This window comes from Ranitomeya imitator, chromosome 2 (assembly GCF_032444005.1).
Source record: "Ranitomeya imitator isolate aRanImi1 chromosome 2, aRanImi1.pri, whole genome shotgun sequence".
Lineage (NCBI taxonomy): Eukaryota > Metazoa > Chordata > Amphibia > Anura > Dendrobatidae > Ranitomeya > Ranitomeya imitator.
The window spans coordinates 344,868,796-344,894,123 of record NC_091283.1 but is presented as its reverse complement, the minus strand read 5'-3'; the positions used below and the strand labels follow the sequence as shown (position 1 = coordinate 344,894,123).

The window sequence follows — 25,328 nt, the reverse complement described above, 5'->3', positions numbered from 1 at the left end:
GTACACACACGGCTCTGCTACATCCACCCTGTGAACCCCTCCTGACCCCACACATAAACTTCCCCTCATCCAGCACCATGACAACCAGCACAGCAGAGTCCTGCATACACTGAGGCCCCTGATCATGTGACCCCTGACTCCTCCCCTCCTGTGACCTCATCACAGGTCCTGTGCGCACAGAACAGCCATATATGTGGAGTGCGGCTCTGCAGGTGGAGGTAGGTGCTGGAGGTCACATATTGCCATATTGGGTCACTTTTCCTCCTCCTCATTGTCCGGTTTTCACCATTTCTGTTCCCTGTTCTGGTTAGTATGTTGTGTCGTCCCTCTTCAATAGAAATGTAAGAAGCAGCATTTTAAATTTGTTTTTTCTTTAAATCTACATTAACCCCTTAATGACTGGACCTGTTTGAGTCTTATGAACCAAGCCAAGTTTTGTAAATCCACACTCTGCGAAGATATTGGGGCTGAGCTCTATGTTAGGCAATTTCACAGACTATGGGCCGATTAATGATTGACCATTAATTTATAAGTCACTCTCAAAATTTTGTGACAAAACAATACTGAACAACGTGTGTGTTATATGGAGTACTGTGTGACGGATCACAGGTGCACTGGAACCATCATAGGGGTCGATCTGAAGGGGTTAATGTTGTGTTTTGTTCACACTGATGATCTGATGGGGAGAACAAGTCACAAAGCTTCTCCTCCTCTGTTTGACACTGACAGCTGTGATTGGTCAATCGTTTTTAACTGAGCAATAAGTGAAATTGGGGCACAGCGATCACCCCCATCGATCCCCTCCCTCCTTGCTGACTGTGAATTCCGTTTCAGCTCTTTGCGACATTTGTCGGCACCGACCTATCAGCGCATGTTCATATTAGGAAAAGTTTGCACGTTTGACGAAAATGCGGGAACTAGCGCTAAAAGGAGTATTCCCGTCTCCCAGATCCTATCCCAATATGTAGTAGGTGTAATAATATAATATTTGCAAATACATCCAATTATAAATGTAGTATAGTTCTTCTGATTCGCGGTTTCTCTTTCCTCATGTGCAGGCATTGCAGGAGCTTAGATATCCATTTTTTCGACCACTGATATAGTGATAGTTAGCTAGTTGCTAGTGGTCATAACCATGGATACCTAAGGTCCTGCAATGCCTCCACATAAGGAAAGAAACACCGCGAATCAAAAAAACTATACTACATTTCTAATTGGAAGTATTTGCTAATATTATTATTATTACACCTATTACACCTACTACATATTATGATAGGATCTTGGAGATGGGAATACCCTTTTAAGTATGACGCACACTTTCGTTATTGGTAGGGAACCAGTTGAATTTACTTTGTTCAACGCCCAGCATTAAAAAAAACATAGATTATTACAATTACACTGATATTATATATGCGGCTATTATATACACTGCTCAAAAAAGTAACGGGAACACTAAAATCCCACATTCTAGATATCACTGAAATTTTCCAGTTGTAAATCTTTATTCATTATATAGTGGAATGTGTTGAGAACACTAAAACCTAAAAATGATCAATGTAAATCACAATTAATATCCCATGGAGGTTTGGATTTGGAATGATACTCAAAATCAAAGTGGGAAATCAAATTACAGGCTGATTCAACTTCAGTGAAAATGCCTCAAGGAAATGATGCTGAGTAGTGTAAATGCTCTCACCCTTAGAGGTATAGTAGCATGAGGCAGTGTCTACAACCTGTTATGATCTGGTGGCCTTGGAGCAGCATGAGACGTACTCTGGAGAAGGTGGAACCTGTACTGACCGCAAACCCTGAACTTAACAGCGCAACTAGAAGTAGCCGTGGGGGGTACCTAACACTCCCTAGACCCCTCGACACAGCCTAAGAACTAACTACCCCTAAAGACAGAAACAGGAAACCTATCTTGCCTCAGAGAAAATTCCCAAAGGAAAGACAGCCCCCCACAAATATTGACTGTGAGAGGAGCGGGAAATAACATACGCAGAAATGAAATCAGGATTTAGCATAGGAGGCCATACTAGCTAAAAAGAAAGAATAGGACAGAGTACTATGCGGTCAGTATTAAAACACTAGAAAATGTCCACCACAGAAAATACAAAACACCACATCTGACTAAAGCCATGGAGGGTATATCTGCAAATCCAGAGAAATAGCTAGGCTGCAAAAAATCCTTCACAGACTAAGCTTGACAAGACAAAAACATGAAAATGCACAGAACTATAAGGTTCACAGCAGGTGGACAGCAAAAACAAAGCCAGGACTTATCTTTAAAGAAAAGTACAGCAAACAGGAGAGACCAGAAGGGATGTGAATCCTCCAAAAACAATGGACAACTGGCACTGACTAAAGGATCAAGCAAGGCTATTGTTATGACCTGGTGGTCAGGACAATAATGGACCTGGTGGTTAAGAGCACACGGAATGACCTGATAGTTACTGATAATAAAGGACGAGCTCTGGGACGTGGGAACTCTGCTGACCGCAATCCCTAATCCTATCAAACACACTAGAAATAGCCGTGGATTGCGCCTAACGCTCCCTATGCAACTCGGCACAGCCTAAGAAACTAGCTAGCCCTGAAGATAGAAAAATAAAGCCTACCTTGCCTCAGAGAAATTCCCCAAAGGAAAAGGCAGCCCCCCACATATAATGACTGTGAGTAAGGTGAAAATACAAACACAGAGATGAAATAGATTTAGCAAACTGAGGCCCGACTTACTGAACAGACCGAGGATAGGAAAGGTTACTTTGCGATCAGCACAAAAACCTACAAAAAGACCACGCAGAGGGCGCAAAAAGACCCTCCGCACCGACTCACGGTGCGGAGGCGCTCCCTCTGCGTCCCAGAGCTTCCAGCAAACAGACGACAATAAAAATAGCAAGCTGGATAGAAAAATAGCGAACAAAAGAAATACAAGCTGTAACTTAGCTTCTGTTGGGAAGACAGGTCACAAGAACGATCCAGGAGAGAACTAAACCAATACTGGAACATTGACAGGTGGCCTGGAGCAAAGATCTAAGTGGAGTTAAATAGAGCAGCAGCTAACGAATTAATCTCGTCACCTGTGGAAGGAAACTCAGAAACACCCACCAGAGGAAGTCCATGGACAGAACCAGCTGAAGTACCATTCATGACCACAGGAGGGAGCCCGACAACAGAATTCACAACAGGCTATATAGCCCAGCCCAAATTGCAAAAAATAGATACACCTGATAAATGCTGCGATCCAACTACCGCAGCACTACCACTCATAACCACCGGAGGGAGCCCAAGAGCAGAATTCACAACAGTACCCCCCCCCCCTTAAGGAGGGGTCACCGAACCCTCACCAGAGCCCCCAGGCCGATCAGGACGAGCCAAATGAAAGGCACGAACCAAATCGTCAGCATGAACATCGGAGGCAACAACCCAAAAATTATCCTCCTGGCCATAACCCTTCCATTTGACCAGATACTGAAGCCTCCGCCTGGAAAAACGAGAATCCAAAATCTTCTCAACCACATACTCCAACTCCTCATCAATCAACACCGGGGACGGAGGATCATCAGAGGGAACAACGGGCACTACATACTTCCGCAACAAAGATCTATGGAACACATTATGGATGGAAAAAGAGGCTGGAAGGGCCAAACGAAAAGACGCTGGATTGATAATCTCAGAAATCCTATAAGGACCAATAAACCAAGGCTTGAACTTAGGGGAAGAAACCTTCATAGGAACATGACGGGAAGACAACCAGACCAAATCCCCAACCCGAAGCCGGGAACCAACACACCGACGACGGTTAGCAAAACATTGAGCCTCCTCCTGAGACAACACCAAATTGTCCACCACATGAGCCCAAATCTGCTGCAGCCTGTCAACCACAGAATCCACACCAGGACAATCAGAAGGCTCAACCTGCCCTGAAGAAAAACGAGGATGAAAACCAAAATTACAAAAAAAAGGCGAAACCAAGGTAGCAGAACTAGCCCGATTATTAAGGGCAAACTCGGCCAATAGCAAGAAAGCCACCCAATCATCCTGATTAGCAGACACAAAGCATCTCAAATAAGTTTCCAAAGTCTGATTAGTTTGCTCGGTCTGGCCATTTGTCTGAGGATGAAATGCGGAAGAAAAAGACAAATCAATGCCCAGCCTAGCACAAAAGGCCCGCCAAAACCTAGAAACAAACTGGGAACCTCTATCAGACACAATATTCTCCGGAATGCCATGCAAACGAACCACATGCTGAAAAACAATGGAACCAAATCAGAAGAGGAAGGCAATTTAGGCAAAGGTACCAAATGAACCATCTTAGAAAACCGGTCACAAACCACCCAGATAACCGACATCCTCTGGGAAACCGGAAGATCTGAAATAAAATCCATAGAAATATGCGTCCAATGTCTCTCAGAGACCGGCAAAGGCAAAAGCAACCCACTAGCGCGGGAACAGCAAGGCTTAGCCCGCGCACAAATCCCACAGAACTGCACAAAAGAACGCACATCCCGCGACAAAGAAGGCCACCAAAAGGACCTACCAACCAAATCTCTGGTACCAAAAATCCCAGGATGGCCAGCCAACACAGAACCATGAACCTCAGAAATCACTTTACTAGTCCATCTATCAGGAACAAACAGTTTCCCCACTGGACAGCGGTCAGGTTTATCAGCCTGAAACTCCTGAAGAACCCATCGTAAATCAGGGGAGATGGCAGAAAGAATCACCCCTTCCTTCAGAATGCCGACCGGCTCAAGAACCCCAGGGCAATCAGGAAAAAAACTCCTAGAGAGGGCATCCGCCTTAACATTCTTAGTACCAGGAATGTACGAGACCACAAAATCAAAACGGGAGAAAAACAGGGACAATCGAGCCTGTCTAGGATTCAGCCGTTTGGCAGACTCGAGGTAAATCAGATTCTTATGATCGGTCAGGACCACAATATGGTGCTTGGCCCCCTCAAGCCAATGTCGCCACTCCTCAAATGCCCACTTCATAGCCAACAACTCCCCATTGCCGACATCATAATTGCGTTCCGCAGGCGAAAACTTCCGAGAACAGAAGGCACACGGTTTCATCAAGGAACCATCAGAATTCCTCTGAGACAAAACGGCCCCTGCCCCAATCTCAGACGCGTCAACCTCAACCTGAAATGGAAGAGAAACATCCGGCTGACGCAACACAGGGGCAGAAGTAAATCGGCGTTTAAGCTCCTGAAAGGCAGAAACAGCCGCAGAGGACCAATTCGTCACATCATCGCCTTTCTTCGTCAAATCGGTCAGAGGTTTAACCACACTGGAGAAGTTGGCAATGAAACGACGATAAAAATTAGCAAAGCCCAAGAATTTCTGAAGGCTCTTCACAGATGTGGGCTAAATCCAATCATGAATGGCCTGAACCTTAACCGGATCCATTTCTATAGATGCGGGAGAAAAAATGAAGCCCAAAAAAGAAACCTTCTGCACTCCAAAGAGGCACTTTGACCCCTTCACAAATAAAGCATTATTACGGAGGATCTGAAATACCATCCTGACCTGTTTCACATGAGACTCCCAATCATCGGAAAAAATCAAAATATCATCCAAATATACAACCATGAATTTATCAAGATAACTCCGAAAGATATCATGCATGAAGGATTGGAACACAGATGGAGCATTAGAGAGTCCGAATGGCATCACAAGGTATTCAAAATGGCCTTCGGGCGTATTAAATTCAGTTTTCCATTCGTCACCCTGCTTAATACGAATAAGATTATATGCCCCTCGAAGGTCAATCTTAGTAAACCAGCTAGCCCCCTTAATCCTAGCAAACAAATCAGTAAGCAAAGGCAACGGGTATTGAAATTTGACCGTGATCTTATTCAAGAGGCGATAATCAATACAGGGTCTTAAGGAGCCATCCTTCTTGGCAACAAAAAAAAAACCAGCTCCCAATGGTGAAGAAGATGGCCGAATATGCCCCTTCTCCAAAGACTCCTTAATATAGCTCCGTATGGCGGCATGTTCTGGCACAGACAGGTTGAAAAGTCGGCCCTTAGGGAACTTACAACCTGGAATCAAGTCAATAGCACAATCACAGTCCCTATGTGGTGGAAGGCAACTGGATTTGGGCTCATCAAATACATCCTGGAAATCTGACAAAAGCTCAGGAATTTCAGAAGAGGGGGAAGAGGAAATTGACATCAAAGGAACGTGACCATGAACCCCCTGACAACCCCAACTAGTCACAGACATAGATCTCCAATCTAACACCGGATTATGTACCTGTAACCATGGGAAACCCAGCACAATATCATCATGCAAATTATGCAACACCAGAAAACGACAATCTTCCTGATGGGCTGGCGCCATGCGCATGGTCAGCTGTGTCCAAAACTGAGGTTTATTTTTAGCCAACGGTGTAGCATCAATGCCCCTTAAAGGAATAGGGTTCTGCAAAGGCTGCAAGGGGAAACCACAACGTCTGGCAAATTCTAAGTCCATTAAGTTCAGAGCGGCGCCTGAATCCACAAATGCCATAACAGAAAATGATGATAATGAGCAGATCAAGGTCACAGATAACAGAAATTTAGGTTGTACAGTACTGATGGTAACAGAACTAGCGATTCTCTTTGTACGCTTAGGGCAATCAGAAATAATATGAGCAGAATCGCCGCAGTAAAAACACAACCTATTCTGACGCCTGAATCTTTGACGTTCAGCTTTAGACAAAATCCTATCACACTGCATAGGCTCAGGGCTCCGCTCAGAGGACAACGCCACAGTGTGCACAACTCTGCGCTCACGCAAGCGCCGATCCATCTGAATGGCCAGAGACATAGAATCACTCAGACCAGCAGGCGTGGGGAACCCCACCATAACATCTTTAACGGATTCAGAAAGACCCTTTCTGAAAATTGCCGCCAAGGCATCCTCATTCCATTTAGTCAGTACAGACCATTTTCTAAATTTCTGGCAATACGATTCTGCCGCTTCTTGACCTTGACATAGGTCCAGCAAGATTTTCTCAGCTTGATCCACAGAATTAGGCTCATCATACAATAACCCCAATGCTTGAAAGAAAGAATCAACATTAAGCAAAGCAGGATTGCCAGTTTCCAGGAAAAATGCCCAATCCTGGGGGTCACCACGCAGCAGGGATATGATGATTTTAACCTGCTGAATGGAATCACCAGAAGACCGGGGTCTCAATGCAAAAAACAGTTTACAGTTATTTTTGAAACTCAAAAATTTGGATCTGTCACCAAAGAATAAATCAGGAGTGGGAATCCTAGGTTCTAAGGCAGGAGTCTGAACAATATAATCTGAAATACCCTGTACCCTAGCAGCAAGCTGATCCACACGAGAAACTAAATCCTGAACACTCATGTTATTACTAGGTTCTGCAGCCACCCAGAGATTAAGAGGGAGGAACAGACCAAACAGGCTAAGGAAAAAAAATGGCTCAAAATCTTTCCTCCCTTCTTCTGAGATGCAATTAACTCATTGTTGGCCAGTTGTACTGTTATGATCTGGTGGCCTTGGAGCAGCATGAGACGTACTCTGGAGAAGGTGGAACCTGTACTGACCGCAAACCCTGAACCTAGCAGCGCAACTAGAAGTAGCCGTGGGGGGTACCTAACACTCCCTAGACCCCTCGACACAGCCTAAGAACTAACTACCCCTAAAGACAGAAACAGGAAACCTATCTTGCCTCAGAGAAAATTCCCAAAGGAAAGACAGCCCCCCACAAATATTGACTGTGAGAGGAGAGGGAAATAACATACGCAGAAATTAAATCAGGATTTAGCATAGGAGGCCATACTAGCTTAAAAGAAAGAATAGAACAGAGTACTATGCGGTCAGTATTAAAACACTAGAAAATATCCACCACAGAAAATACAAAACACCACATCTGACTAAAGCCATGGAGGGTATATCTGCATCTCCAGAGAAATAGCTAGGCTGCAAAAAATCCTTCACAGACTAAGCTGGACAAGACAAAAACATGAAAATGCACAGAACTATAAGGTCCACAGCAGGTGGACAGCAAAAACAAAGCCAGGACTTATCTTTGAAGAAAAGCACAGCAAACAGGAGAGACCAGTAGGGATGTGAATCCTCCAAAAACAATGGACAACTGGCACTGACTAAAGGATCACGCAAGGCTATATAGCCCAGCCCAAATTGCAAAAAATAGATACACCTGATAAATACTGCGATTCAACTACCGCAGCACTACCACTCAGTGCAGTGTGCTAGTTATGACGAAGGAACTTCTGGGTCCGAAACGCGCGTCGGGGTGCACATCCTCATACATTTGGCGGTCCTGGTGATATCCCCCCAGTCTTTGATAGTAAGTAGTAACTGTTCATTCACATATTGATCACTGTCCTCGATGGATAGTGCTCGGTGTATCTGGCATATCTTATTATTATAACTAGCACACTGCACTTTCCCTTACAGCATGGGCCTTATGTGAGCCTTCACACCTTATTGTTTACCAGCACATTGCACCTTCTTATAAGGTCTTCCCACATATGTTTACACTTAACACTTTGTAGCCAGTTAGACCAGATATGGATATATTTTTTAATATTTTTTAATATATATATTTTTTACAGATATTGCTTACTTTTTTAATTACTGGGTATCCAGATTATATATTTTTACTGTTATTTTTTGACCTGCCCATTTGATTCATATATTGAGGTTTTTATGTGCCCATAAATTAATACAAGTACACATGTATTATATACATATATACATGTATATGTATATATGATTGTATAGATTTATGTAATATTTTAATTTCTATTTTTTGTCTTGCTATTGCACAATAATAAAATAATATATTTTAATATTCCCGGTTATCTTTTGTATCCTTTGGTCTGATCCATATTTGGTATATGCTTTCTCAGACTCATTGTGAGACCATATGCAGGTGTAGTGATCCCTGGGGTCTTTCTGATGCATGACAATCCTAGGCCTCATGTAGCTGAAGTGTATCAGCAGTTCCTGCATGATGAATGCTTTGATTCCTTGGACTGGCCTGCCAATTCCCCATACCTGATTCCAATCAAGAATATCTGGGACATCATGTCTAATTCCATCCACCAATATCACGTTGCACCACAGACTGTTCAGGAGTTGACTGATATTTTAATCCGGGTCTGGGAGGAGATCCCTTAGGAGGAGAACATCCACCACCTCATCAGGAGCATGCCCAAGAGTAGTAGGAAGGTCATACAGTCACTTGAAGGCCACACACACACTACTACATTTCCTTGTCTTGAGGCATTTCCACTGAAGTTGGACCAGCCGGTAGTTTGATGTGTCATTTCCATTTTGAGTATCATTCCAAATCCAGATCTCCATGGGATATTAATTTTGATTTTAAATTGATCATTTTTATGTTTTATTGTTCTCAACACATTCTATTGTCTAATGAATAAAGATTTGCAACTGGAATATTTCATTCAGTGATATCTAGGATGTGATATTTTAGTGTGTGTTTATGTATATATGTATGATATACTATATGTATAAAATATATAATGAGAGAGAGAGACACAGACAGATAATAAAGGATAGATTTAAAGAGATTTTACATATTTAATACTTTTGCACAATACTAGCAAGTAATCATGGAAAAAATAGTTATGTAGCCTTATTCTAAGGGCTCATTTCCACTTGCGAGACATACGTCTGTGTCTCGCAGGTTAAAACCCTCCTCTGGCACCGGCACTTTGGAGCGGAGCATGCAGCTCCATGTGTTGCTATGCGGCCGCACGCTCCGCTCCCAAGTGCCGGCGCCAGAGCTTGGTTTTCACATGCGAGACACTGACGTGTTTCTCGCAAGTGGAAACGAGCCCTAAGAGCAACAATTCTGTTTTCTTAATGGGATTGTCCACGACTCGGACAACCCCATATCAATTGCAGTAGTCCACTTTGTAAAATAACTGCACCTTATATTCCCCTCCACTGCCATAACCATTCCAGTGGTATCTGTCTGTCTCGGGGCTCGTGTGAGTTATGTCAAGCGTTCTTCTGCCAATCTATAACCTCTTCACTCTCACTTTCTTCCAAAACTGACACCCGGAAGAAATGAGAGCTCCTGCTGCTCTGACTTTTTTCCAAAAGTCAGTTACATCCAAAGTGAGCGTGAAACGGATGCTGATTGGCATCAGTGCGCTCAGGACATAACAAACCACGCACACCTCGGGAATGCCGGTGCCGATATCGCTCGAACTGCGCAACACAGAACCCACTTGGATCAGCTTTCTTCAGTTCCAGTGTTCAGATATGAAAGAAGCCAGATAAATACAGGTCTTCTCACAGTGTAGTTTCAATTATCAAGAACTTAAACTCGTATTAAAGTTAATAGGAGCTGAGCTGCTACATAGTGGCCGGACCTGCACTGTTCTGGCTATGTAAAATTCAGCCACTCAAGCCAAAAAAAAGCATATTGGTGCAGGTGAAGACCCCCATCGATGACCTCTCAAGTATAATAGTAAGACCTGAAAAATCCATTCAAGGATTATATTTAGATTTATGAAGAGATAACACTGATCTTATTCTCGGTGGATTAGTGATCACTGTGGCGTAGCAATAACCAAATGTGGACTTATACATCCAGATTTTGCATTGATGTTGTAAAAAGATGGGAATCTTTCTTCCTGAAGGATTGAAGTTGATATGAGAAAATAAATATTATACATCACACTTAACTTCCAAGCAGGGCCGGACTGGCCATCTGGCAATTCTGGTAAATGCCAGAAGGGCCTGTCTGGCTGCCTTGTCTGCTATGTTGTTAACACAATCGGTGTTCTCAAGACACCCTACTGTTAAGAGTTGTGATGGAGCACAAAGTCGCTGACTCCGTCACTTACCCCAGCAGGCCACGGGTATCATTAGAAATATTGGCCTTGTAGAAAATCTTCCTTTCCTCCATCCAGGGTAATATTTGTAATACATCCCATCTGGTTCATGGGGATGGGAACAGCATGGGCCTGAGTGATTTCAAATGCCAGGACTAAACCATTTAACCATTTTTTTTTTGGAAAAACAATTTGTGTGCTTTGGGTCATTGTCTTGCAGCAAGACTCAAAATCTCTTGATATTCCGCTCATGTACAGATGTTCTGATATTTTACTTTAGAATTTGCTGATAAGATTAAGAATTAATTATTCCATTGAAGAAGCACGTCCATCAAAGTTTTTATCCTCTTAATATATTTCCGCCATCATATAGCATTGTGTTCTTACAATTTCTCATTTTGCTTTTCTACCCACTTACCCACTAATTCTTCCCTTTTCTCTGCTCTATGTAGAAACAGGAAATCTCTTGTCCCTGCATTTATCATTCCCCTCTTCAATTCCTGACACAGCTGCTCCCTCCTCCCCCCTGCCAGGGATTTTTGCCGCAATGATTCATACAGGGCAAATTGATCTCTTGTTTATACATCTAGTTTAGAAGGATTCAGATAGTCGGTTTTCAAACATGTGAATAAATCAAGTAATGTCTGTACATAGCAACAATGGCACTTCAGACAGTAAGACAACAAAGGGCTCCCTGAAGAACCTCAGGGTGAAACCCTTTTCGGGGAGAGAGGGAACACCTGGACTATCCACTTACACTTTCACTGTGGTCCTATTGTCTAAGATATTGTGGTTTAACTCTTTTCTATTTGGCTTTACAATGATGCCTTTGGGATCTACTTTGGCTCCTCTTTGTGTCTATAGGTGCAGATCTGTTAACGGATGCCATTGGCACCCCTTCAACTTATTCACTTTTGACATTTTTTACCACTTATACTTTATTCCCTTGGCCTCTTTACTTTCGTATACTAGATGCTCCGTCTTATTCACCTCTCTCCACTCCCATAGGCGTGGAGTGAATATTCATTACCTTAATGAGCAGGGACACGTAATAGGAAGAGCTGCTGGTGCCAGAACGAGATGCAGCGAGGGTGCACAGGGAAGGTAAGTAGGATGTGGTTTATTTTTTTTTATAACAACCATGCATACAAGGACAGGGATGGGGAGCCATGCATACAAGGATAGGGGATAAGGAGCCATGCATACAAGGACGGGGATAAGGAGCCATGGATACAAGGACGGGGATAAGGATCCATGCAGACAAGGATGGGGATAAGGAGCCATGCATACAAGGATGGGGATAAGGAGCCATGCAGACAAGGACGGGGATAAGGAGCCATGCATACAAGGACAGGGATGGGGAGCCATGCATACAAGGATAAGGGATAAGGAGCCATGCATACAAGGACGGGGATAAGGAGCCATGGATACAAGGACGTGGATAAGGAGCCATGGATACAGGGAGCCATGCATACAAGAACAGGAATGGGGAGCCATGCATACAAGGACAGGGATGGGGAGCCATGCATACAAGGACAGGGATGGGGAGCCATGCATACAAGGACAGGGATGGGGAGCCATACATACAAGGACAGGGATGGGGAGCCATGCATTCAAGGACAGGGATGGGGAGCCATATATAAAATGACAGGGATGGGGAGCCATGCATACCAGGATAGGGATGAGGGGACAATGCATACCTGGCTTGTACTCAAGTCAATATGTTTTCCCAGTTTTTCGTGTCAAAATTAGGTTTCTCGGCTTATACTCGAATATATGCACAACGTGAATAACACGTTTTACTATGCGGTCAATAGGGCACTTCAATACTTGGGCCTCATTCAGACATTCATGAGTCACATATGTGTTCTATCCATGTTTTTCACAGATGAAACACTAATGGTAAAATGGACAGACTCACCAAATACTGATGAACTCTGATCCAAAACACTGATGAACAACAGTCCGTGCTGTTATGTACGTGAAAAATCACAGACGTCCGAATGAGGCCTTAATTAGACTACTAAACAAATTGGTGACCTCAAAAAAACAAATGCATATTATCTAAACTTGGGTTAAAACTTACTTGATGGCTTATAAAAATCTCAGTGCAGACAACCTTCAGGTCAATGCCGAACTAGTTTAATTTTCTGGCTTTGTCAGGGATCAAATGTGAAATCCACATTCTATGGACTGAGGGAAGATTGGGCTGAACTGTTCCACTACAGAAGAAGAGAAGAAATACAGTTTTTCTTGAAAAAACAAAAACTGGGATAAGCAGATAGAATTATAGGACCTTGTCATTCCAGAACTTATTGTGGAGTGGTGAGATATATACAATATACCGCTACCATATTTAATTAGTTGTGTAAAGACTGCTTTGCTGCACATTGAATTCTTTATATTGCTAAATCATCTGAACTATAACTCAAGTGATCCCATGTGATAGGACATAATTACTTCTTGCCTGGCCTCTAGATGTACTGTATGAAGAGCTCTACTACATTATTTCTTTATACCGGCATCACAGCTCAATTAATTGTACATCTTAAGTCGTGTTTTGTATGTTTTTACATCTGCTCATCTTTTTTCCATAAAAGTTTGTACAATATAAGATACTAATAATTGATCTATGTTATTTTCCTGACACATCAAGAATGGATTGGGACACAGGGAAGAGGGCGGAGAGGATATTACACCTCACCCTTGAGATCCTCTTCCGGCTTACTGGAGAGGTGAGAGATTTTGATGACGTCACATTACATCATTCTTATCTATGGGAATAACAGAACTGGAGAGGTGAGGACTCTGGAAATGTCTGTAGTGAGATTTATTAATGTGTCTCTCCATAACCAGGATTACACAGTAGTGAAGAAGACCTCTAGTGATCGCTGTCAGGACCCTGTGTCTGAGGAATGGAGAAGACCCCTGAGCCCAATCACGGGGCCTCCACCTCACCCTCTGATACATGGGGACATTAATGACCAGAAGATCCTAGAACTCATCTACAAGATGATTGAGCTGCTGACTAGAGAGGTGACACTGCTGGGAATACTGGGACATTATACCGTAACACTATGAAGGGATGGGGGGATGACGGTATCATTGTATAACGTTATTATTGTCTGTGTCAGGTTCCTATAAGGTGTCAGGATGTCGCTGTCTATTTCTCCATGGAGGAGTGGGAGTATTTAGAAGGACATACAGATTTATACAAGAACGTCATAATGGAGGTTCCTCAGCCCCTCACATCACCAGGTAATAGACAGGACTAAAAACATGGCCTATAATTATCTGTATGTAAATAATGAATTCATTCCCTGTATTTGTTTCCTCCAGATCTATCCAGTAAGAGGACAACACCAGAGAGATGTCCCCATCCTCTTCTTCCACAGGACTGTAAACAAGAAGATCCCAATGTTCCTCAGGATCATCAGGTAGATGGAGAGAAGGTGTCATGAGATCTCCTCTACGATGTGTAGACGGCTGTGAAGGTCTTGTGTTCAGTCTTGTTTTATCCACCAGTATTATATGTTTTATACTTGTGTAATGGTAACGGTGGAGATGGCAGGATTAGAGCTGATCATAGATGTGACTTCTCCATCTGTCTGTGACTTTTACAATATTTGTTTCAGGGTGAAGATCTGACCCATATTAATACTACAGAGACATATGTGAGACAGGATAATTGGTGTAAAGAGGAGATTCCTACAGATAACCGCCCAGGTGAGTAGTAACCACTAAATGCTGAGAAGTCACAGATTCTATACATATGTGTTTACCGTTTCATCACTGTAAATAACAGCTGGATTATACATCTCTCTTTAAAAAAAAAATAACATGACAAAGGGATAACACAAAATTACTAGGATGGGGGCTCTTCAACTCTTACCTGAAGAGAACAATCCTGCTTTTCTCACTTCGGACACTAACCAGAAGTTTTCTTCATTTCATTGGGAAACTGTCTCCAAGACTTTGCAATTCTTCCCAATGATTGTATGTTGCATGACACATTTAACCCTTCATTAAAAATCTGGAAAAAAAATAAAGAGTAATTAAACTGGTATGAACAAAGTGTTAAAAGCAAACAACCCGGCTGCTACAGGTGTGCTGTCAGTTATTTTGCAGGAATTTCTCTCCTTCAGCCAAAATACATTTTAGATATAGATGAAAATGTGATACTGGTATAGATAACAACACAAATATAATATGGATGTAATAATACAGGTGTTATATGGGCATGAAATATATCATCTATATGAATGAGGCCTATTTGTTTTGAATTTGCAATCCGTACCGATGAGGAACTTTTGATCAATTTGAGGAGTCTTCAGTGGATGGACAGTTAATACGATGGGCGACGAAAACACTGCTCACCTTCCTTCTTGTACGGACTTACTTTCTTGTGAAAGAGATTTTTTCGATAAACGAGTTTTAATACCGTAAATATCTACATGGTTGAATAGTTCTGTTATTGTATCATCATATTTATCACCACTGCACACACATCACCCATCTTGTGTGTAAGACGGTCATGACTACTGTTATTGTGGCACAGGCTATGTGACTCTGAATTAACTGATGTTCTGTGTGATATCATCTCAGAAGCCGTCTGCTTCAGACAATTTTTATCATGGAAGAACAACTCGTACAGCATCAGCGATCTATGTGTACCAGTAAATAGGTCACGGCAGTAACTTGCATGCGTTCTCATCTTCACTCTACTCACTGTGCGGTTTCCCACGGCATCAGGCTGTTCTGCCAAGTCTGCTTCTTGCAGCACTGCATATGGCATTCATACAGGAAAGATATATATCTTGGTACCGTGTTAGCCAGTGGATAGAAAAATATTTAGAATTGAGAGTCCTCAGTAGTTGATTCTCTAGAATTTCTTTTAGGCCGGGATCACACACAGCGAGATACGGCCAAGTCTCACTGGTTAAAACCAAGCTCTGGCACTGGCACTCCAGAGCGGAGCGTGCAGCCGCACAGCAATACATGGAGCCGCACGCTCCGCTCCAGAGTGCCGGTGCCAGAGCTTGTTTTTAACCAGCGAGACTCGGCCGTATCTCGCTGTAGTGTGACTCCGGCCTTAGTCTATGCCTGATGAAGAGACCTGTGTAGTCTTGAAAGCTTGAAATTTGTTACCATCTTTTCAGTTAGGCTAGGTTCACATTGCTTTATTGCAATCCGTTAAGCGCATAGCGCTAGCGGATTGCGCTAACGCAATGTTTGTTTAGGGTCCACGTTCGGCGTCCCCGCTAGCGCAGATCCCCGATCTGCGTTAGCAATGGCCGGACCTCGGATGCACCTCGGACGCTGCAAGCAGCGTCCGAGGTCCGTCACAAAAGAACGGCACATCGCTAACGCGTGCCGAAAATGGCATGCGCTAGCGATGCGCTACAGCAAACAAAAACACATTGCTGTCAATGGGTGCGCTAACGGACCCGTTGCACGGTGTTAATTGCAACATTTTCGCCGTGCAACGCAGTCCGTTAGCGTTAACCCATTAACGCAATGTGAACCTAGCCTTAGCCATTAAAAGGTATCAACTACTGAGGTCTCTGAATTCTAAATATTTTTCTAAGACATTCATATAACCTTAGAGGGGTGTAGCTGGTCTCTGCGGGAGTTTAACCTGCTGTGTCCTGCAGAGATTGTTGTGAGTGCAATCAGTAGCTGCTGAGTTTCTCAGTTCTGTCAGGAATAATGGCTGGTGACTGCTGGGAATCATAGGGCTGACATTGCAGAAATGGTGCCTGTCCTGGAGGTAAGTATATGTTTTTTTTAGATAATTTGGGGCACTTAAACAGATAAAATTAGGTTGCTGCATATCTTTATTTTGCACTTTGTACAAAAAAGAGATTAGAAGCAGCTCTCCAATGAAAATAAGTGGAAAACAAGTAGACTTTATTCACCCAGATACATGTGACATTTCAGCTTCTCATTTAAAGCTTCTCTCAAGCCATTGCAAATTGTTTGCATATTTTAGATGTGTTATAATAATGTTCAGGTGATTTTTAAATATAACAAAATATTTTCTATCCTTAACAGGTAATTGTACTAGAAGCTCAGAGGAACATCAGATATCTGTACATTATAAATCATATAATGGTGGTAGCACGCAAGATACATGTGAAAAGCCTAACATTATTCCAGATAAACCTCCAGGCCTTCACAGCAGTGATCTATCATCTCATCCTTTTAAACAGATCTTATCATCTGATTCATCACAGACTGTTAAGAAATGTAATTGTCACAGAAGGTTTATTATAAATCGTAGATCTCGCACAGGGAAGAAGCCATATTCATGTTCAGAATGTGGAAAATGTTTTCACCAGAAATCGAGGCTTATGACACATATGAATACTCACATAGGGGAGAAACTATTTTTTTGTGAAGAATGTGGAAAATATTTTTCCATTAAATCAAATTTTTTTAGACATCAGGAAATTCACACAGGGGAGAAGCCATATTCATGTTCAGAATGTAGAAAATGTTTTAGGCAGAAATCATGTCTTGTTGAACATCAGAGAATTCACACAGGTGTAAAGCCATTTTCATGTTCAGAATGTGGAAAAAGTTTTATTCAGAAATCAAGTCTTGTTAAACATGAAAGAATTCACACCGGAGCAAAGCCATATTCATGTTCAGAATGTGGGAAATGTTATGCTAATAAATCACATTATATTATACATCTAAGAACACACACCCAAGAGAACTCATTCTCATGTTCAGAATGTGGGAAATGTTTTGACCAAAAAGGACATCTTATTGAACATGTGAGAATTCACACAGGAGAGAAGCCGTATTCATGTACAGAATGTGGAAAAAGTTTTAACCAGAAATCAAATCTCATTACACATCTAAATACTCACACAAGAGCAAAGTTGCATGCATGTCCAGAATGTGGTAAAGGTTATACTTCTAAATCAAATCTTGTTAAACATCTAAGAGTTCACACAGAAGAAAATTTGTTTTCATGTTCGGAATGTGGAGAATGCTATAACCAAAATTCAGACCTTATTAAACATGAGAGAACTCACACAGAAGAAAAACTATATTCATGTTCAGAATGTGGAAAATGTTTCAAGAGGAAATCAAATCTTATGACACACATGACAAGTCACACAGGGGAGAAGCCATTTTCTTGTGAAGAATGTGGGAAATGTTTTAACAGGAAATCAAATCTTATTGCACACATGAAAAGTCACACAGGGGAGAAGCCATTTTCTTGTGAGGAATGTGGGAAATGTTTTAACAGAAAATCAAATCTTATGACACATAGGAGAAGTCACACAGGGGAGAAGCCATTTTCTTGTGAAGAATGTGGGAAATGTTTTGGGGATAAATCAATTCTTTTTCGACACCAAAGAATTCACACAGGGGAGAAGCCGTACTCATGTTCAGAATGTGGAAAATGTTTTAATTATAAATCATCTCTTGTTACACATCAAAAGACTCACAAAACAGCATAGCCATATTCATAGGAAAAATATAAAATGTAAACATTACATCAAATCTTGTTAGACATCAGAGTGAAGCTATTTGAATGTTTAATATGTGTGAAACTTTATAGCAATACATCAGTTGGCCACATTTTTAAATTCTGTGATATGTCATTTTATGTGGTAATAACTTCGTAAAGATTCTACATATCCCAAAGATTTTGAGCTTATTTTTTCTTGACAAATTGTACTTTAATGTTCGACTTGATTGAACATATTTTGCCGTTATGAACGAAAATACCTGAAACTTGTCAAAATTATGTTTTAAAAGTTTCAATGACTATGGCCTTATAACAGATATGTATTAACTATTTTGTGTGATGACAAACATTTTCCATGTCAACTTTAACCCTCCATAAGTTTTCAAATGTCCTTTATTTTTTTAATATGTTAAAAAATGTAAAGCTTTTGCAGTAATTAACCTCTTCCCGACATTGGACATTACTATTCGTCCAGATCGCTTGGTACTTGCTGAACTTGGACGTAATGGATTAGTTCAGGCAATTTTGTGTGCACAGATGCGGTGCGCTCGTGATCGCCGCCTTGTGTTAGCCGATTCTGGCAGCTGACACCTGGCACTTGATTCATGAGCGGTGCCCGCACCTTAAACCCCTAAATACTGCGATCACAGCACTTAGCAGACATGGAGAGAGAGCCCCCTCTGCACTCCAATTGGCGCCCCTACGATGTCATTGTGCCATAGTGTCATTGTTGCCATGGTGAACCGATGTTGTCATGACGGCATCTGGGTCACGAGGCTCTAGCAAACTGTCACTGCTAATGCCCCAGCCTTGCAATGCATTATAACAGCGATCGGACTGCAGAAAGTGAAAGTTCCATAGAGGGACTTAGTAAAGTTTTTTTTTTAAATAGGCAAAAACTGATGCTTTTTTATCAAACCACAGACCAAAAAGTGGAATAAAATGTGACCAATAAGCACTAAAACACAAAAAAAGCTATAAATTTGGTATCACTGAAAATCGTACTGACTCAGAGAATAAAGCTGCCTTATCGAGTGTTTGTTCAATCTACCTCCCAAAAAACGGAATAGAAAGCAATAAAAAATTATCATGTGCCCAAAAATGGTACCAATAAATATATCAATTCATTACAAAAGCAACAAGCCATCACATGACTCTGTCGGCAGAAATATGGAAAAATTATAGCACTCAAAATATGGCGATATGCAATAAAAGGCGTCTTTTAGTGTGTGACAGCAGCCAAACATAAAAAAGGATATAAATCTGATATCACTGTAATTGCATCCGACCCGAAGAATAAAGTCGTCTAATCACTTATACAGCACTAGGAACTGTGCAAAAAATAAATAAAACCAATTCTTCACCTGCTGTTGATTTTTTTTCATTCTGTCAACCAAAGATCGCAGTAAGGCTCAGCGCACATTTTTCCTGTGCTGAGCACTTACATCGGAGTTTCTGTGTAAACAGATTAAGGTACTGTTGAAGCTGTCTGGTCTGTGATTTGGCGGTCTCAGTCTTTTTAGGCGTGCATAAAAGTGCCGTTGGCCACAGTTTTGTGCACCTCTGAAAAGAAGAACAACGTTAAACCGACTGCCAGTTGGAGTCCAGAGTAACACTGCTGCCTCATTATAGTAAATGGATCCCTTGAAGGTTTCATAGAATCACGTCACTTAAAGATTTAGATGGAAACCCCAAAGTAAGTGCTCACCATAGAGCGAAGGATAAATGTGATGTAAAATGTTCCTAACAAAAGCTTCAAATCAATCCACCAAAAAAGCAAGTCCGCACTCTGGTCAATCATCTGCCAATGAAAATAAAGGGGCTTCCATGTTTCTGGTAGTACAAAGGCTCTGGAAAAACAAAATGGCTCCTCGCTCCCCATAAGAAATCCAGCAAATTCTCTGCTCCCAAATCTAAATGCCCTTCTTCTTTCTGATCCCCATAGTGTACCTAAAGCACATTTACCTTACACATGTTTGCCATTCTGTACTTTGCAGGTGCGTGTATGCAGAAGCATGAGATGGGCACAAATGTACTGGTCACTACAACGTACTGGTCACTACAGTTTGCAATTTTCACTCAGCAACATCCGCTACTAGGGTTGAGCAAAAGGGGTCGGCCAGATTCAGAAGTCGCCGACTTTTGGCAAAGTCGGGTTTCATGAAACCCGACCCGACCCCTGTGTGGGGTCGGCCATGAGGTCGGCGATCTTCTGAATCTGGTATCGGAATTCCGATACCGATTCCCGATATGTTTAAGATATCGGGAATCGGTATCGGAATTCAGATTTAAGTGTAAAATAAAGAATAAAAATAAAAAATATTGCTATACTCGCCCTCGGACGCGCCCTGGTTGTAACCGGGAGCCTTCCTTCCTAAGAATGAGCGCCTGAAGGACCTTTAGATAACGTCGCGGCTTGTGATTGGTCGCGTGAGCGGTCACATGGGCGTCACGCGACCAATCACAAGCCGCGACGTCATCGAAAGGTCCTTCAAGCGCTGATTCTTAGGAAGGAAGGCTGCGGGTTAGAACCAGGGCGCGTTCGAGGGTGAGTATATTCCTAACAGGTATATACTCACCCTCGGACGCGCCCTGGTTTTAACCCGCAGCCTTCCTTCCTAGAATCAGCGCTTGAAGGACCTTTCGATGACGTCGCGGTTGTGATTGGTCGCGTGACGCCCATGTGACCGCTCACGCAACCAATCACAAGCCGCGACGTCATCGAAAGGTCCTTCAGGCGCTCATTCTTAGGAAGGAAGGCTCCCGGTTACAACCAGGGCGCGTCCGAGGGTGAGTATAGCAATATTTTTTATTTTTATTCTTTATTTTACACATTAATATGGATCGCAGGGCCTGAAGGAGAGTTTCCTCTCCTTCAGACCCTGGGAACCATTAGAAACCCAATGCACTGCATTGGGTTTCGGCCGACCCCAACCCCGACTTTTCTATAGGATCGGCCGATTTCACTCGACCCGACTTTTGAAAAAGTCGGGTTTCGTGAAATCCGACCCGATCCTATAAAAACAAAAGTCGCTCAACCCTATCCACTACTGCTTGTTTCTGGAAAACTGCCATGGAGTCAAAAAATCGTCGCTGCACCTGTAGATACATTCTCAAAGGATTATAATTTCCAAAATGGGGTCTCTTGAATGGGAATTCTGCTTTTCTAGCACTTAGAGGTTCTGTATATGGAGTCCACAAACTATTCTAGGAAAATCTGCACTCCAGGAGGCAAATAGCGCTCCGTTCCTTCAGAGTCTCCCCGCATGGTAAAGCCATAATCTACATCCACATATGGGGTATTTCTACATTCAGCAGAACTTGTGGGACAAATTTTAGGGTCATTTTTCCCCCTTATCTCAGTGTGAAAATGTAAAATCTGAGGGTAATTTTTTTTCCTTCACTGCTCAATGTTATAAAATTCTGTGACACACCTGTGGTGTCAATATGATCGTTTCACCCCTAGATGAATTCATTGATAAGTTTAGTTTGTAAAATGGGGAATTTTATGGGGGGGTTTCTGCTGTTCTGGCACCTCAAGGTGCCAATGGGACATAGCACCTTCAAACAAGTCCAGCAAAATCTGAATATAGCATTTCTTCCCTTCTGAGCTTTTCACTGTGTCTCAAAAGTAGTTTTTGACCACATATGGGGTATCAGCGTACTCAGGAGGAACTGCACAACAAATTGTATGGTGCTATTTCTTCTGTTACCCTTATGAAATTGCAAAATTTGGGGCTAAAAACATTTTCATGGGAAAAAAATGTGATTTCTTTTTATTATTTTCATGGCTCAATGTTATAAATTTCTGGGAAGGTCAGAAAGGGGTCATAGTTTCCAAAATGGTGTCATTTGTGTGTGTGTGTGGGGGGGGGGGGAGTCCACTGTTTAGGCACATCAGGGGCTCTCCAAATGTGACATGGTGTCCGCTAATTATTGCACCAAATTAAGCATTCAAAAAGTCAAATGGCGCTCCTTCCCTTCTGAGCCCTGCCCTGTGCCCAAACAGTGGTTTTGCCCCACATGTAAGGTATCAGCATGTTCGGGAGAAATTGCACACCAAATTTTGGGGTCCATTTTTCGTGTTACCCTTCCAGAAATAAAAAAATTTGGGTCTAAAGTAAAATTTTGGTGAAAAAAAAATTAAATGTTCATTTTTTCCTTCCATATTCCAAAAAATCCTGTGAAGCACCTGAAGGGTTAGTAAAACTTCTTGAATGTGGGTCTGAGCACCTAGAGGGGTGTAATTTTTAGAATTGTGTCACTTTTGGGTATTTTCTGTCATACAGACCCTTCAAAGTCACTTCAAATGTAATGTCCCTAAAAAATAAAAAAAAAATGGTTCTGTAAATTTTGTTTACAAAAATAAGAAATCGCTGGCCAACTTTTAACGCTTGTAACTTTCTAACAAAAAAAATTATATTTCAAAAATTGTGCTGATGTAAAGCAGACATGTGGGAAATATTATTTATTAACTTTGTGTGACATAACTCTCTAATTTAAGGGCATATGAATTAAAAGTTTGAAAATTGCTACATTTTCCTCAAATTTCCATTTGTATCACAAATAAGTGGAAGTCGTCTCGAAGACATTTTACCACTATCATGAAGTACAATACGTCATGAAAAAACTCAGAATCAGTGGGATCAATAGAAGCGTTCCAGAGTTATTACCTCATAGATACTGGTCAGAATTGTAAAATTTGGCCTGGTCATGCAGGTGAACACAGTCTTTGGGGCTGAAGGGGTTCATATTTTCAAAGAATATTTACAAAACCAATTTTTTTAGGTACCAATTCACTTTTCCCAAAAAATTTTTACGAGCCTATACATTACAAAAGCGCCAATATTGATGCTATTTTAAAAACTGCACCCTTCCAAATATTCTAGAAGTTTATTAAAGGGACACTGTCACCTGAATTTGGAGGGAACAATCTTCAGCCATGGAGGCGGGGTTTTGGGGTTTTTGATTCACCCTTTCCTTACCCGCTGGCTGCATGCTGGCTGCAATATTGGATTGAAGTTCATTCTCTGTCCTCCATAGTACACGCCTGGGCAAGGCAAGATTGCCTTGTGCAGGCATGTACTACGGAGTGCAGATTTTGCTGTAATTGTTTGATAACCTTGTTAAAGGTCAGGCGAAACACCCTGGGCAGGTGCAGGCTGGTGCGGGGTTCATCTGTAACGGTATGTTTCCACGTTCAGGAAACGCGTGTTTGACGCTGCGTAGAGCTGCAGCGTCAAACACGCAGCGTCCAGATGTTACAGCATAGTGGATTTCATGAAACTCCGTCTCCACTATGCATTAAAAGACGCTTTTCAGAACGCAGCATGTCTGTTTACAATGCGGCGACGCTGCGTCGCCGCGCCGTAATTTTACCATAGACTATCATTAGATGCGGTAAAACCACATCTAATGATTAGTCACATGCGTAGAAACTGCGTACAAGCAGCTTACTACACATGTCTGCCAGCTCACCTGTCCCGCCGCCGGAAGTCCCTCGTCCACTGCAGTTCTCGCGATAACATAAGAACTTCCTTGCATGTGACCGGGACTTATATCCGGTCACTAGTCTGGTTCTGACAAACAGCTGATCAGCTGATTGTGAGAACGCTGCAGTGTAGGTGATCGGTGGAGAGTTATCTCCGGCGATCATCTACAGGCTCTGCTACATCTGAATGTCAGGCATCCAGATGTAGCAGAGCCGGACTCGTCTAGACTGTGTGCACATACAACATACACCATGCAACATACGACATGCAACGTGACATACAACATGCACCTTGCAACATGCACCATACAACGTGACGTGCAACATGTGACACGCAACATACGACATGCAACATGTCTCATGAAACATGCTGCATGCGACGTGCAACATGCGACATACCACATGCGACATGCAACATACTGTACATACATACAGAACATGCAACATTCATAACATACAGTACATACATACAGTACATACAGTAGATTAAACATAGAGTACATACTCACCATCACCTTGATCCCCGAAGCCATTGTCACCTGTAACAAATAATAAAATAACAAACAAACACTATACTCCCTGATCAGCAAATATCCAATTAAAACGAGTGTCCCACGACGATCTCCCGTGGAGAGCAGCCACATCAGTTGATATGATCGCTCTCCAGGGGCTCCAGGAATACAATGATGGAAGGTATTCCTCAATGTATCCCCCTCAATGTATTCCTCCTCCCCTGTGAGAAAATAGTCCCTAGTCTCACTTGTGGCACTGCTGTTTGGGAAAATTCCCACAAAGCTTTGCCATAAAGTGAGACTCTGAACTAAGGTAACCTCAGTGATACACTGCAGGAGGCATTGTCTCCTGTCAGTGTGTCACTGAAGGTCTATAGAGCGGTGACATCACTCGATGTCACTGTTCTATAGGGGAGATCATCGTGGGACATTCGTTATTAATTGGACTGCGGCGGAAAGTAAGTATACGGTTGGTTTATTATTTTTACTTTTTTGCAGGCGCTCAAGTATGGTAAGTATGGTGAAATTAAGAATAATAAAATACTTTTTTCTGGCTGTGTCTTTATTTTTTTTAACACTTTCACTACAATAGGATTAGTAATGGATAGGCATCTTATTGACGCCTCTGCATTATTAACCGGGCTTCATGTCACCTTATATTAGCAAGGTGACGTTAACCCCTTATTACCCCATATCCCACCGCTACAGGGGAGTGGGAAGAGAGAAGCTAAGTGGCGAAATTGGCGCATCTTACAGATTTCTGGGGCGGCTGCGGGCTGGTATTTGTAGCCGGGGGGGGGGGGGGGAGGGGCGCAATATCCATGGCCCCTCTCTATATATAAAATATAGGGGGACCACACGTCATTTTTTTGGGGTCCCCCTATTTTTATAGCCATTAAGGGCTACACAGGCAGCTGCAGGCTGATATTAATAGCCTGGGAAGCTACATCGGTAGTAACCCATTCCAAGGCTACA

General features: G+C 42.3%; 1 protein-coding gene across 1 annotated transcript; it reads left to right on the top strand.

Moving 5' to 3' along the window:
• Positions 1-176: 176 nt before the first annotated feature.
• LOC138663719 (oocyte zinc finger protein XlCOF7.1-like) lies at positions 177-19,713 on the top strand. Its single transcript, XM_069750033.1, has 7 exons — positions 177-218; positions 13,518-13,596; positions 13,718-13,897; positions 13,996-14,119; positions 14,201-14,298; positions 14,497-14,587; positions 16,916-19,713. Exons 2-7 carry the CDS (start codon positions 13,519-13,521, stop codon positions 18,337-18,339), a joined length of 1,995 nt encoding a protein of 664 aa, XP_069606134.1. The 5' UTR covers positions 177-218; position 13,518; the 3' UTR covers positions 18,340-19,713.
• The last annotated feature ends 5,615 nt before the right edge of the window (positions 19,714-25,328 follow it).